Raw genomic sequence first — 16,267 nt, 5'->3', positions numbered from 1 at the left:
TTCAGACAGCATCACCTTCAGCACATGTCTATGTAAATGGATTGGGTAACATTTTCTTTGCTGAGAACTGAATGGGCATTTTAAACTTGTCTGGTAAAATGTGTGGTAGCACTTAGCCTGTTTTTGTTTGTAAAAAAAATCATATGGAATCCAACCACATATAGTACTGAGCTATACTTTGTATTTTCGCCAAATGATTAAAAAGTGAATCTGCTATTAATTTTCTTCCAGGGCTTTTTTTGCATAAAACTCTGTTATTCTGCTATGTAACTTTCAAAGTTGGAGATACTCTCACTGGCTCCTGTGATGTAGCTGCATTTATTATACTAGAATAATTCAAAACCATCTACCAGGTTTTGTTTTTAACATTGAAAAACAATGTGTAGTGTGATCATTCAGATAAATGGTATGATCCTATTAGTTTGCATCTGATTTGTTAAAGAGTTTCAGAAGTTTAAAAGGCTACTTGGAGTTGGTAAAAATTTCTGGAACATTGAATAGATGTCAGCTAACTTGTAGAATTGTTTGTTTTCATGCAGGCACCTCCGCGCTTGATTCATTTTCAGAATCATAGCTCCAAGTCCAATGGTTCATCTCTTCCTGCACAACAAATGAGATTTCCCCAAAATCAGAACCTACCACGGCAAGCAATAAAGCCCAACCCATTGCAAATGGCATTCTTGGCACAGCAAGCTATAAAACAGGTAAAGCTTATTTCCTTTTTTCACTTGCCTGTAGAAAAAAAAATCAAATGTGCTTTTTATCATCTTACTTTTATATTATGTTTCTAGAGTGCTTTTCAATTAGAACAGAGACTGCGTTTTTCTCTATGACAAGATACCCACGGTTTTCTTAATGAGATAACTGTCAAGTTTCTTTCAGTTTGACAGTTCTAAGCAGCTGAAGCATTATGGAAGTGAGCCACTGTGCGTACTGTGTAGGTGTTTCTTTCCTTTGTTTGCTATTACTGTGATTTCTGGCTGCTTGTGCAAAACTTAATATGGCCATGGTCTGCACGCTACAATCAGTGAATAGACAAAATAGAAAATCCCACTATTTAGCTTGATGTTACTGACTTCACTAGGAACCAGGTAAAAGCTTGACTAAAAAGCTGTAGCTGCCACCATTCTCTAGAGTATGCCAAATCTGAACTTTTGCAGATGAGGAGAGAAAAGAAAGTCCACAACTGTGGGACCTCTGCTGTGTAAGACTGATCAATACCCAGCTAATCAGCAGTTGAAATGGGGCAGAAGAAGCAAAAGTGTCATATGTTTTCTGGATGTTCAGGAAGGCAAATCTTCATTAAAGAGCATATTAACACATGAGGAGTTAGGTATGTGGAAGGAAAGAAAAAACCATGTCACTAGAGGTAAGCAGGCCAGAATCAAATGAATCTGATCTGTGACCTGAGAAGCAGAGTAACACCTTTCATGTTTGCAATGCTTATGATGTCAGAGAACTAATTCCAACTAAATTGAAGCAAGCAGTACAGTATCTAAGAGAACCTGTAGTGACAAAAACTAAGTCATTTCTATTCTGTGCCTCTGAAAAGAAGATTGGCCTGTCTGCAAGCCTTTCTTTCAAGTATTTTCATTATCTAGTAATTTCTTTCTGAAGCTAGAAACCAGTAAATAGAATGACTGACCAAAAAGGATTTTAGCAGAGTCAAATTTTGCCTGTGGTTGCCATGAAATTCCATTAAAGTCATTGAAAACTGCATATGTCTAAATGAGAAAGAAATTTAGTCTGACTTGACTGTGCACTTCATATCATGGTGTTAAGCGTATATGTGGGTGGAGATCCAGCCAGCATTTCAAATTCTTAATCACTTTAAGTTGTTAAGGGAAGCACAACATGAAATACTTGATGCCATCCAAGTGACACTATAGCTATTTACTTAATAAGGCACTGGAGCAGTTGTGCATTCAGCCTATTATCTGTAATGCTTTTATTTCACTAAAACTGTTACATTTCTCCCACAACACTGTCGATGCAGCATAAAATATTAATAGACACTTAACATTGAGATACAGCTTTGAATTCACGTTCATTTCTTCTGTGAATAGTTTTCAACTACTTGTCATCTCCCTTTGTCTTTTAAGATTGGTTCTTGAAATCAGATAACTTCAGAGTAAATCAGAATTCAGCTTCCTGAACCAAGCTGCTTGTTTAACTGCTGAGTTAGAACTGGTATATGCAATTGATGTGCTCTGTTGAAAAAAAAAAACCCAAACAACAATGCTGAATTGTGGATTATCGTCTTTTCTTTTTAGTGGCAGATTGGTAGTGGACAAACTTCAACTGCGCTTTCAACTGCAAGCAGCACAACATCTACTCCATCCAGCCCCACAGTCACGAGTGCTGTAGGATGTGATGGGAAGACATACGGTCCCCCTGTGATAGATTTGAGTTCTCCAGTGGGTAGCTCCTACAATCTACCATCTCTTCCTGATGTAAGTGTAACATAAGAACAGAGTTTTATGGATTCTATTTGAAGTAAGTCTTAATGTTTGTAAGAAGTAGAAACATTTGACTGAAATTCTTGCTCTGCTTGTCAGAGTGAGGCAGTTCCAGAAAACAGCGATGCAGGATTACCTACGTGTTTCCGGCAATATTCAGAACTCTTCTGGGAGACAGCAGTTAGGACAACTAAGAAAAATAACTTTGCAGGTTGAAATTGTAATTGGACTTGTTTGCTTGGATGCAGTATATTTGTCCCCTGCCCCCCATAACGATGCTAAAAAAATGCGTTAGCTTAGCTTTCTTTTACCAGTGTGCATAGATAGCACTGGTTTGCTGATGTTATTTTTATATCTTTCCCTTTTGCTACTTTTTTCTTCATGTTATCTTCTAACATGCCTGTGAGCCAGTGATAGAAGGAACATCATAAGATCATCTTTCCTTAAGCTTCTAAACTTCTTTTCATAGTTTCTTCTGATTGGTGTTTGTCAGAGATCCACATTAGAGCTGCTGAGTTTTAATTATTTGGCTTCATTCTTTCAAATAACTGCCAAGCCTATTTTTGTGGTCTAAGGTTTTGTAGGTATCTGAAACGTCATGGTTTTCTAGTCATAACTTGCTGTTAACTCCTTGTGTCTCCTAGCTGTCTTGTTCTCACCAATAAACTCACAGATAAGCGTTGTATTTTCTAAGAGTACATACAGTACAGAATCACAGTATCTGTCAGGCTTAAAAGGTGAACTACACAGCGCGATCATAAAACTATGTGAGACATTTTAGCATACTGATTTTTGTGCACAGTATTGTGAACTCTTCTACTTCTATATGGTTGTTTGTGCTATTAAGATACATGGCCCAAATCCCTGTAGATATGCTGACCTAGCAGAGACTTCTGCATCCACTTCAGCTAAGTCTAGCTTTTAAATAGAAATTTCAGTGGCCAATGAAGTTGATACCAGTGGATTTTTGAGGCATCTGGTGATTGAGAAAACTGATAGCAAGGTGACCTATTTTCTTACCATAAATCTCATATATATTGCAAAAAACCCTAACATTTAAAAAGGTCATTTCTGTTTATCAAACCAGAATGTGTAATTTTTGCAGAAAGTTAGAATGGTAAATTGGGAGCCCGACAGTTCAGTTGTCTGGCCTGGGCTGTGGGTGGAAAGAGCAAGTGTTGGTTTGCTGTTTGCATTTTGAGTCAATATGCATGGCACCTGCCCAGAATGTATGTGGGACAGAAAGAACTGTCACAGAACGGTCAGGGTTGGAAGGGACCTCTGCAGATCATCTGGTCCAACCCCCTGCTAAAGCAGGCTCACCCACAGCAGGTTGCTCAGTCACATCCAGGCAGGTTTTGAATGTCTCCAGAGAAGGAGACCCCCCAGTCTCTCTGCAGAGCCTGTTCTGGCGGTGTGTTACCCTCAAGGTAAAGAAGTTTTTCCTCATGGAAACTTCCTTTGTTGCAGTTTGTGCCCGTTGCCCCTTGTCCTGTCACTGGGCACCACTGAAAAGAGCCTGGCCCCATCCTCCTGGCACTCGCCCTTAAGATATTAGTAGACACTGATAGGATCCCCTCAGCCTTCTCCTCTCCAGGCTCCACAGGCCCAGCTCTCTCAGCCTTTCCCCACGAGGGAGATGCTCCAGTCCCCTAATTACCTTGGCAGCCCTCTGCTGGACCCTCCCCAGCAGTTCCCTGTCTCCCTTGAACTGGGGAGCCCAGCACTGGGCACAGCACTCCAGGTGCGGCCCCACCAGGGCAGAGCAGAGGGGCAGGATCACCTCCCTCACCTGCTGGCCACGGTCCTCCTGATGCACCCCGGGGTCCCACTGGCCACCTTGGCCACACGGGCACACGGCTGGCTCGTGGGCAACTTGCTGTCCACCAGGACTCCCAGGTCCTTCTCTGCAGAGCCGCCTCCCAGCAGGTCAGCCCCAGCTTGTGCTGGTGCGTGGGGCTGTTCCTCCCTGGGGGCAGGACCCTGAACTTGCCTTTGGTGAACTCCATCAGGTTCCTCTCTGCCCAACGCTCCAGCCTGTCCAGGTCTCGCTGAATGGCAGCACAGCCCCTGGTGTATCACCTGTATCACCTGCTCCTCCCAGCTCTGTATCTTCAGCAAACTTGCTGAGGGCACACTCTGTCCCTTCATCCAGGTCATGCACAAGTAAGTTGAGCAGGACCGGACCCAGTGCTGATCCCCGGGGAACACCACTGGCTACAGACTTCTGTGCTGCTGGTCCAGCCCTCTGAGCTCTGCCATTCAGCCAGTTCTCAGCCCAGCTCGCTGCCCACTCATTTAATCCACACTTCCTGAGCTCATGTATAAGGATGTCCTTTGAGGTTTTTTCCAGTCCTGTCAAACACTGGTGGATTAAGGTATATTGCTTTTATAGAGTGTATATATAGAGTATATGAACATGTCAAAAGAAAGTGTGTAGATAAGAATTCATCTCTTACTTCAATGTGTGAAAGCTACCTGTCTGATGTAAGCCTTCTCTGTAGCTGATGGAGAAAAATTGGCACTTACAGAATCATCTGATCTTAAAATGAAGCACTAGATTTGGGCATTTCTTTTCTTTTTAGAGAAAGTAAGATGATCTGTTTTAAAGTAACGGCCTCAATTTTTGGGTGGCTAAAGTTAGGCGGAATGCCTTTTGGTTTTTATCTTCAAAATAACAGTATGGCAGAGGCATGGAGTGGGATTTTGTTGTGGGGTTTTTTTCCCCCCTCTCAACACTAACTGCTTCCCCTCTCTTCCCCGTGTTTTAGATTGATTGTTCAGGAAACATCACACTGGATAACGTAAGGAAGGATGGCACGGCAGAGCAGAATCAGCCAAAACCCCCTTTGAACAGAACTGTGCAGTCACCAAATTCATCGGTACCATCACCAGGCCTCTCAGGTAATTGGAATGTGGTGCAATTTTCTGTTAAGTATTATAATAGAATAATCTAATGCAGCCATTTAAACAATGATATCAGAATTAGTTACTTGTATTTTATATTGAAGACAAGAAATATGAAAATGAAGGCAAAGTTGTAGAAATCCTCGTAGGAGGTAAAGAGACTATTTTAGCATTGTGAACAAAAGGTAAGTGCCCAGATCTTAAAAAACCATGGAGGGAAAAACAGCAGATTTCAGCAAATTGCATAGAAATCCATAGAAAAACGGCAATCTTAGGGGTACTCCAAATGAAAACCTAGAAGCTGTGGTAAGAGGCAAGTATTTAAAAAGCAAGACAGGATGTAACAGGAGACAGTGGCTACAAATGGTGACTTGGGAAGTTCACTTTGGACATTAGAAAATTTTTTTCACTGGAAGGGTAGAGCAGCACTGACAGAACTTGACCAGAGAAGTTACTGTTATGTGTAGCTAAATGTGGTAGACTTGAAGGACCCAGGGGATTCCTGTCACCGTGCCTGGTGGCAATCAGCAGCTGCTCCTTACTCCCATTTCCTGATCTGATCTGTAGTGAGGCTATGCTCATGTAGTGAACATGAATTCCCAATAAGCACTCGTGTAACGTTCATGTACTTGCATGGCATTCACACACTTGGGCAGATTAGCTGAGACAGGAGGATAATGCATTCACAGACAGCCCACTCTGGTTTCTCAGGACCAGTGCTCAGCAAAGATGTCCTTCACAAGTCTTTCAGCTATCTTGTCCCCAGACCTTTGGTCTCTCTCATACCTGGTCCCAGACTTCCTACTTGCTGGCTCATCTGGCTTAAAGTTTCCTAGCAGATCTCCTAGAATGTAATAAGGTAAGACAAAACAAACTGCAGCAATCAGGTGGAGTGGTCAGCCAGGCAAAGGTACTGACCCGTCAGCCTGCTTACATGCAGTGCGCCCTTTTTTAGTCCTCTCCTTCCCCCTATTATCCCATGCTTCTCATCCTCTCATAAATTTGTTTAAATGAGATATGGGTTAAATAAATGACACTGCAGGAGAAATTTTCCCCAAAACCTGTTTGAGTTCTCTGAGTCAAATCTCAGACGTGGCACAGAACTGTGTTTTGTTCTAATCTGATTCTTCTATCCTAGGAGGAGTCAGTGTGACAAACATACACCCTCCAATTCGTTCACCCAGTGCCTCCAGTGTTGGGAGCAGAGAGAGGTAAGGAAAGAGTGGGAGAGAAGAAAATGTAACTTCCACCTCCATACAACATGCCTCAATCTCTTCTCTCATTAATGTATATAGAAGTCAATTTGCCTCACTGACCTGGTTTTGGCTGGGATAGAGTTAATTTTCTTCCCAGTAGCTGGTACAGTTCTGTGTTTTGGGTTTAGTGTGAGAATATTGTTGATAACACACTGATGTTTTAGTTATTGCTGAGTAGTGCTTACTCTTAAGGACTTTTCAGTTTCCCATGCTCTGCCAGTGAGCAGGTGCACAAGAAGCTGGGGGGGGACACAGCCAGGACAGCTGACCTGAACTAGCCGAAGGGATATTCCATACCATAGAACATTATGCTCAGCATTTATAAACTGGGGGGAGCTGGCTGGGCGCAGCCAATTCCTGCTTTGGGACTGGCTGGGTATCGGTCAGTGGGTGGTGAGCAGTTGTATCGTGCATCACTTGGGGGGTTATTTCCCCTTCCTCGGGTTTTATTCCTCTCTCTCCCTCTCCTCTTCATTACAATTCTTGTTATTATTTTTACTTTATTTCAGTTATTAAACTGTTCTTATGTATACCCACGGGTTTTACCACCTTCTGATTCTCTCTCCCATCCCAGCTGGGGGGAGGAGGTCATGGGGAAGTGAGCAAGCAGTTGTGTGGTACTGAGTTGCTGGCTGGGGTTAAATCATGACACTCACCACCTCTGTTAACAGGCCAGGCCTGATGGTTATTACAGCACTCCTTGCATTCAAAAAGTATTAATTTCATTTGTAATGTATTACTAGCACATTTTAAAATGTTTTAACTCTGTAAATGATGGCTAAGTTGGTGTTATTAAAAGTATGCCAATTCTAAATTAGGTTTCAAATTTGGAAAAATCAGCTAAAGGAAAAAGTTGCATGTTGAAAGTCCTCCTGGAACTATAAATGACTTCAGGTTTAAGAAACTAATGTTACAAAGAAAGTTATTAAGAATTTTCTGCCATAATACAGTTAGTTAAGTGAGCACTAGATATCTACTGTAAGTCTACACAAATGTTTTTTATCCCTTAGTGATGGAATATTAATGAACAAATAGATTTACACCGTGTTGTTTGAAGAGTGCAGATCCATTAATGTGTTCCAATAAATTAGAGCATGCATCTGACATGAGATTAATTTTTCATGCAGAGAAAAATCAGATGACATCCATCCTACTTTAATTGGAAATGCAGATGCTTTTTAATATAGAATACCCTTTGCTCTACTCCATTTATGTGGTAAATTCTGTGAAGGAGTCTTATGAAATGATTAAATATTTGAAGAGTCTTTTACTTGCATTTAGAAAATGATTCTATCTGCTACTGCTTGAATTTTATTAGATCTAAAATTCTTTGTTATTATGAAAAAAAAAATAAGGTGGCATTTTTGAGGTTGATTGTCCATTCTCATCCTACTATGACTAAACACATGATGCAAGACAGATCTAGTTCTAAAAGTAGGGCCATAGTTTAGGCAGACCTGCAAGGCTGTGAGAAACTCTTCCAAGAAACTTTAAATATGTGTTTTATCTAGCTTGTTCTATTGTGCAGTTTGCAATGATCAGTTCAGCTCTGGAGAAACACTGACCTTCCCCGAAATACAACTGCGTCTCCTCCAAAGTGGGTTGATGTTCACTAGCAGTGCTTTTTTGTCTATGACGTAAAAGAAATGGAGATTATCTGCAAATCTTGCAGTAACGGGAAGTCAAACCATGAATAATTCTCTAGTTCTGGAACTGCACCATTAAAATTTTCCCTTTTTGTAATGCCTTTAATTTGTAATGTAAATAAACTTGGATGTTGTACTCTGTAATAGTAATACTGTAGTGCTCAGGATTCAAAGCAGCAAAATGGATTAGCATCCTGAGGTGTTGGAAAGCATCAGTGTACAAAAGGTGTCCAGGTTTGACTCTTATTATTTTCCATTTTTTCCTGCCTCTTTCTGTCCTTTACAGTTCTGGCTCCTCCAGCAGGCCACCAGGAGCTGATTCTACACACAAAGTCCCGGTTGTTATGTTGGAGCCGATCAGAATTAAACAGGAATCAAGTGCACCAAATGAGAACTTTGATTTCCCAATTGTTATAGTGAAGCAAGAAACGGATGAGGAATCCAGGCCTCGAAATGTAATATTAACAGTTATAAAGATCTCCTTTCTATTTGGAGGGTATTTTGCATTTATGAGGAATAAAATAATTTATTCATAATCTGTTTATTAATAATCCCCTGTTCTTCAGGGGAAAACTATAAAGCTAAGTAAAAAGAAGAGGTGAAAGTCAAAATCAAACTAGCTCTTCTGCCAGTTCAAATAATTAACTGGTGCAATCACGCTGCTTTTATCCATTGAAAACCTAGGCAGGCCGGAAATAGCTTGTAAACATCATATTTTCGTGTGGTGCTAGGAAGTGTTTCTAATCATCGTGCAGTAATACACTTAAATAAGGTCGCTAGACTTTGGGGGCACCACAGATTAGGTTTTTAATTAGTAGAGCAGTAAATAGCCTTTCATAGCTAATTTCTTGTGGTTAGTTATCTGATGTTATAGTATGATAGTAATTTTTGCATGCATGTTGCAAACTTGTATGGCTGCTTGCATGTAAGTTTGTTATTCTGGTCAGTTTACTTGTTGTTGGGGTCATGTAAATGTGCATAAACATTACAGCCTAGCTTCCTTCGTTTCTTGTTACAGGCCACCTTTTCAAGAAGCATACTTACTTCGTTGCTGTTAGATAGCAATCATAATTCCACTTCTGATGAAGCGGTCGTAAGAACAGATGCACCAGACAGCACAGATGATCAGCCAGGGATACTGCAGGAGAACACATCCAGTGGGAAGACAGGGTGGATAGGACCCTCCCACATTGGGGAGGGCAGAAAAGAGGATGATCCCAATGAAGATTGGTGTGCAGTATGTCAAAATGGAGGGGAGCTCCTTTGCTGTGAGAAGTGTCCCAAAGTGTTCCATCTTTCTTGTCATGTCCCTACATTGATGAGCTTTCCAAGGTAATTATGACCCCTTTAATTCCATCTAAACTTGCATTAAAAGACATAAGCTTTGCATTGGAAAACCCAGTACAAGAAGTGTCAGTCTCAAAGGAAGCAGTGTCGTCTTTGAAGTCTTGAATCCAGAAGTTTTATTAACTGGTGAAAATTGGAATTTATATTGAAACTTCAGTTTAACTTTGTTGTGACTGCAAAATCTATAATAAAATTCTTTGCTAGTTTGACAATTAAGCGAGATCACTTAAATCTAGGGCATCTATTATTAAAACTGGGCCACAGAATTACCAATCTGTCATAAAAATTTTTTAAGAGTGACAGAAAGGTTTTACATAACAATAATGATAATGATAATAGAAATATCTAAGCTAATATCATATTAAATATATTATTTACTATAGTGCTAAACATGACTACACTCCAAGCATCAGATGTAGTGACTGACGTCTTCTAGTAACATCTCCTTCGATGCTGAAACAAGCAGTAGGCTTTCTTGATTGGCTGTTACAAAACAACTACTCAGTTTCTTGAGTTTCAAAATAAAGTCTTAAAATAGGTTGTGGTTATAAGCATTACTGACATTTGCTTCTGGAATTAGTGTCTTTGATTAAAATAAATGGCATTTAGCAATGTTCCAACTTGGAAATGCCATGCAATAAGCTTATTAGTATTAAAGGATAAAAACATCTGTCATAACATGCTCATTGTTTAATGCTTTTATAAATATTAGCTTTACTTATTAAATATCAGCATAGTTTGCTGATGTAAAATATTTGGGTAACAACTTAGTTTCATACATTTATCATCTCTGTGCTACTCTGAACTAGCATACTTCCACAAGTATACCTGCTCTTTTAAATGTCACTTGAAATGGCATTTCAATGCCATAATTTTATGCCACTATTCAATGGCATAAAATGTTGTTCTTACCTTTTGAAACTTTAGAGTTGATATTTTTTAAAAAAGTAAAGGTTGACTATGTTACAGCTTTGAGCCATAAGCAAAACTCAGTAAAGTTACAGTAAACACGTAAACATTTATGCCTTTCTGACAAGACAAAAAAAAATCTTTAAGCAGGTAGATAAATATGTATTTACAAGTCTTTGTTTTTATTAAAATTAAAGCTTCAAGAATTAAGTCTTTAAAATGTCTCTTTTTTACTGGATTGTTCTGTGGAAACTGAAATGACGATGTCTAGGGGCAAGGGAGCCAAAACCAACTTTTCTGACAAGTGTTCAGATCTGTAAGCGTACATATTAATTAATACAAGTGCGTGTTTTCCTGGGCTTCAGAACGACAATTAGCTTGTTTCCTCCTGGCTTCATATGTATGAGGTTTTTGTTCTCATCTTTGTGGATTGGTTTGGGGTTTTTTTTCAGCTGTAGCTGTCTGCTTAACAAACTTTGGTCTCTTAGCATTAGTTCCTTCAAACACACAAAATAATTCCTTTTTTGTTACGTCAGCAATGTCAGGCTACTTCTTTCATAATTGCTTTTTGTTCTTGCTTCAGGTGAATAAAACGATTTCATAGAATCATAGAATGGGTTGGGTTGGAAGGGACCTTTAAAGGTCATTTTGTCCAACCCCCTGCAATGAGCAGGGTTGTCTTCAACTAGATCAGGTTGCTCAAAGCACCATCCAACCTGACTTTGAATGTTTCCAGAGATGGAGCATCTGCAGCGTCTCTGGGCAACTTGTTCCAGTGTTTCACTACTCTCATTATAAAAGATTTCTTCCTTATATCTAGCCTGAATCTACCTTCCTTTAATTTAAAACTATTACCCCTTGTCCTATCACTGTTTCCCTATAGATTCACAAGGTCACTGCATCTTTTTTTCTTCACTCCAACCCACCACACTCTTCCTGATTCTTGGATATTTAAATACGTCATTCCTCCATCATTCCTGTGTTTCTTATTTTCTTCTGTCGTAAGATCTTTAGATCATGGCCTGTATCAATTTTTGTATGTCTACTACATCATTTCTGTGATACTAGTCCGAGCACAGGGGTGAAGCTGTCATATAAGTAACTTCATCAAGTTAAGACATTAGAGGGTGTAAGTCTCTGAGGTAAAATGCCCTTTAACCACTACTGTATGCTAAAACTAGCACATGGTGGAAGTCTTGGGATTACTCTGAATAAAAAACAATAAGATTTTTTTTTCTTTTAACTTTAAAGGTCTTCAGCCTTACTATCGAAATGAATTAAAAGGTGCTGCAGAAACTATTTCCCATTTACAAAGATGTTATTATAACACACCTCTGAGTAAACACATGCAGTTAGATCGCCTAACTGGTTATTGCTGAATTCTTTCTGCAGTCTCAGAAGTACAATTCAGCCCTCTTGTGGTTATCTGCAGCCATGCAAGTTGCTTTGTTTGTGGAGAACTATATTAAAAACATGGACTCTTCATACATTTTTCAAAACTGGGACGTTCACAAATTGTAATAGAGAATCAGTGACTGTAGCTTGCAGAAATAATTTTTTCATAATATTAATGCTGTCATTTAAATTTATAGGATTTTCCTAGACCAGCTGATATTATCAGGCACATCTGGAAGTTTTAGGGACTAAAGAATTTCCAGTTTTCAAAAAAAAAATCTTGTCTAGGGTGATCTATGTAGAGCAGTAATATGTTGTAGATCAAGCTTGTAGAAAGAATATATAGTTCTTGCCATATCATATTAACACTTTTCCTTCTGTTTGGCCTATATGATTCCTTCAGTCTGTAGATAGGAAACAGAGCTCTTAATACTGCTTTGCTTGAATCCTGTATGCTCAAGTGAAACAGTTCAGTACTGACAAAGATAAACACCATCTGTCTATTATGAAAAACCATTTTTCTGTTATGACATCACTGATGATGCCTGTGGCATTAAAAAGGAAACAAAGTTCTAATAAAGCTTTTTTTACCAGCAGTCTCTGCCTTTTGTAGTGTTTAAAAAACCAGCAAGGACAAAGCAATGCAAGGCAGAAAAAAATCACCCCACAAATGAGGAACTGACCCAGAAATGTGTTGAAAGCCTTTTATCAAGAGCGTGCTACGCCACTGAGGTCAATGTGTCTGTTTGTCTTTAGCGGAGAGTGGATTTGTACGTTCTGTCGGGATTTGTCCAAGCCAGAAGTTGAATATGACTGTGATAAACCTGCTCAGAGCTCTGAAAAAAGAAAATTGGAAGACACTGTGGGTTTGGCACCGATAGACCGTAGGGTAAGGCTAACATGAGTACTGTCTTGCTGCCTCTTGTATTCTGAAATGTATGCATCTTTTAAAAAGTGATGGCAAAAAAGGAGAATTAAACTCTTTAAATAAGCTCAGAGATCATAACAGCTTTCATGCTGAACAACACATGCTTGGATGTCTGAAAAGTGGTTGTGATCTGGGACTGTGTTCTAGGAATTGCCAAGTGCTGTTCCTAACAGAGCGCTGGTGCACAGTCACATTGCATTGAGAATTTTTTTCTTTGTGCTTTCCAAATTTGACATAGATTGATGTTATCAACTAATGGTTTTAGTCTTTAAAGCACTTTATCAACATCCTTTTAAAAAATCAAGGTGGTTCTTTCTCAGTGAAGATATACAGAGATGCAATACTGATCCTGCAGAGATTAACACAAGTCTCTGGGAATAACTGCTATCCTTCGGCAGCTTTGAATGTTCCTGGTGGACAAGCTACAAAGCAAACAGTGGATCCCCAATTCTTGTCTTTCCCTAAAAATTAAAAGAAAAAATGGTGCCTTTGAGCAGACAGTTGAACTGCTTGACAGAATCATTTGGAATCTTGGCAGTTTTGGAGGGGGTTTTTGCCTTTTTTGATTTTTCTTGTTTCTTCGTAGTTATTATTATTCAAAACTTTTTTAAAGCAGTTTTGAGCTGTATTGGAAACTTTCAGCAGTGTATTACTTGGCTTCAGTTGGCAACTTGTGTAAATACACTGAAATTATTGTCTTATTTGGGGTCTTAGTCTATTTGTAGAACCATTATTTACAAGTGCTGCTATCTGAAAGGAAAAAAGCTAGCTCTGTGCGTATTTTGCTTTAAATGTAAGCTATGAAAATGTAAGTCCTGTAAATACTCTGATAAAGGATCAGCAAGCTTAAAATCACACAAAAACGATTTTTAAAATCTCTTTCGAGGCCTAAGATCTGGTTTAATATATTTGAATACACAAAGAAAAGATACACCTTCCCACTGCTAAGAAAAAGCACTGTAGGCTTTGCAGTTATCAGAGTGGTTATACCCAGATCAGGAAAAATATTATTGCTGTCTCTGAATATTTGTAAAGCACTAAGAGCCACGCATGCTTTTTTATTCCCTGGAATGTATGCTGGGCTCAGCAAATGCTGAATAACACTGTTAGTAACTTATGAGGTTTCATAGCATGCATTTGAGAGTTGATAATGATGCATCTATTGCAGAGAAGGAATGCTGTAGGCCACTAGTTATGACTGTTAATCTTGCTTCCAAATACAGTTTCTGTGCTCACTTTTCTGCTTATGGCCTGAGGGAGTACTGAGCATCTGTTTCATATTTTCTGTAGTTTATTTCAGAACAAATCGTGTAGGATTCTCTAATTACTTGGGTATATATTTTTCTTGACACAGAAGTGCGAAAGACTGCTGCTCTACCTCTACTGTCATGAAATGAGTCTTGCTTTTCAAGATCCAGTTCCTCTCACAGTATGTACCTCACTTTCCATTTTATGTTAGTAGCATAATTGGCATGTTTCTAATGGCATTTTAATGTCCTATCACAGTGCGTTATCAGAAGTCAAGTTTCCCAGACATTAACCATATTAAACATGTTCAATTTTATTGAAACTATCTGAAGGGGAGTTAAAAGTTGAAGCATTAGGTGAGAAGGGGATTTACTATGAAAATTCCCTAAGAAAAAGACACAAAAAGTGAGTTCTAACACTGTCTGCTGGTCTCACAATGCTGAGTGATACTACTAAAAAGGTGAATTGGGATGCATTTGGGTTTTTTAGAAATTACCTGATTTTGAGTATTAGGGTGCTCCATAGTAGTAATATGAAATTGAATTTCTTACTATTAACGTGAAATTTATTAGCTTAAAATGGCAAACAATACCTGGGTACTTTAGAAGTCCAAGGATGCACAGAAGAGTTACCTGTGTGATCAGACGAAAAGTACCTCTTTTATGTTCTTCAAGACAAGTCAATGTGAAAAGAATTCATTAATAAATAATGTGCTCCTATACACCATTTCTACTCCATTTGAATAATAATTTTTCCAAAAAACATTCCACAGAGTCTGATAATAAGAAATGGCACAAGAGATTGATTAATCACATGATGGTCATGTATTACTAAGTGCAGGTATTATAGCATTTATCTTAAAATGTGAATCTAGTTAAAAAATACTATCATTGGCTATCGTATCTTATTTTCTGATTTTTAATTATTTCTAAAGAAGGAATAAACCTTAATCCTACAACCACAATTTGAGTGCCGAAGTCATTGTTATCACTGAGATTTTCCACCATTTCCAAGGACATATTTCATGACCAAAATTCTTTTTGAGCAACCCATGTACCATCTTTCTTTGAGTGGGTTGCCAAAGTTATCATACGGTAGTCTTGAGAGTGAAACTTAATAGTTGTCTCATTTGACTACGTCCAAAAATAATGTCCAAATCATTTGCTCTATCGTATGTAGTCAATGTAGGTGGGGTTTTTCATTTGTCTTTATTTTATTTTAAAATAGGCCTTGGGAGGAGTATATTTTTACCAGCAAAACTAGGATGTCACTGTTACTCCAGGAACTGTTTGCATGTATGTTGAAAGTACAATTGTTATATCTTACAATTGTGCTTTGAAGATGAGACTAAACCTTGCCTTCTTCCTCAGAGCTAAAGGTTTGTAAAACAATAAGTAACAATGATCATGACTGCATTTGTTAAAAAAATTTATTCTCCATTTAGGTTCCTGATTACTACAAAATAATCAAAAAGCCTATGGACTTGTCAACCATCAAGAAGAGACTTGAAGTGACCAATTCATTCTACACAAAGCCAGAAGATTTTGTGGCTGATTTCAGACTGATTTTCCAAAACTGTGCTGAATTTAATGAGGTTAGAAAAGTAGATACTTTTACCAGGTTTTGTAGGCTTAGTTGCTTTCCAGAAAATTGCAGTGGGGGTACAACTTACAACACGATTTATTGTGTTAAACTTACTTTGATGATGAGACTGCAGTGAAAACAGAGATCACATTTGAAACTACTGTGGTGTTAGATGACTATGCAGTGGAGATAGACGGAAGGAGGATTGTAACAAACGTGGTTGTCAAGCCTTGCATTGGAACAGGCTGCCCAGGGAAGTGGTTGAGTCACCATCCCTGGAGGTATTTAGAAGAGTTGTAGATGTGGTGCTTAGGGGCATGGTTAGTGGTGGACCTGGCAGCGCTAAGTTACCATTCGGGCTTGATGATCTTAAAGGTCTTTTCCAACCTAAACAATTCTACGATTCTACGTTAGCTGAATGGCAGGACAGCAGCTAAAGAATAAGAAAATTGTTTATCATAGAAGTTAATGGTGGGCATTTGATTTAAAAATTGGTTTAGTCCTTCTTGCCTCAGATCTTAAATTCAGCGGGACTTTTATTCTGGGAAGGCTGTCCTCACCCTTATGATTTCTAGTTGCATGTTGAAT

At 38.8% G+C, this 16,267-nt stretch overlaps 1 protein-coding gene across 1 annotated transcript in view; it reads left to right on the top strand.

Moving 5' to 3' along the window:
• TRIM24 (tripartite motif containing 24) overlaps positions 1-16,267 on the top strand; it is a 64,807-nt gene that overhangs the window by 44,753 nt on the left and 3,787 nt on the right. The window contains exons 10-18 of the mRNA XM_056339738.1: positions 540-704; positions 2,274-2,453; positions 5,231-5,363; positions 6,505-6,577; positions 8,555-8,723; positions 9,287-9,600; positions 12,676-12,808; positions 14,202-14,276; positions 15,540-15,689. Coding sequence (XP_056195713.1) covers positions 540-704; positions 2,274-2,453; positions 5,231-5,363; positions 6,505-6,577; positions 8,555-8,723; positions 9,287-9,600; positions 12,676-12,808; positions 14,202-14,276; positions 15,540-15,689 — 1,392 coding nt within the window. The remainder of the gene's footprint in view (positions 1-539; positions 705-2,273; positions 2,454-5,230; positions 5,364-6,504; positions 6,578-8,554; positions 8,724-9,286; positions 9,601-12,675; positions 12,809-14,201; positions 14,277-15,539; positions 15,690-16,267) is intronic.

The sequence above is a fragment of the Falco biarmicus genome, chromosome 5 (assembly GCF_023638135.1).
Source record: "Falco biarmicus isolate bFalBia1 chromosome 5, bFalBia1.pri, whole genome shotgun sequence".
Lineage (NCBI taxonomy): Eukaryota > Metazoa > Chordata > Aves > Falconiformes > Falconidae > Falco > Falco biarmicus.
Note: the sequence above shows the minus strand (reverse complement) of the source record. Positions and strands in the feature narration are given on the sequence as shown.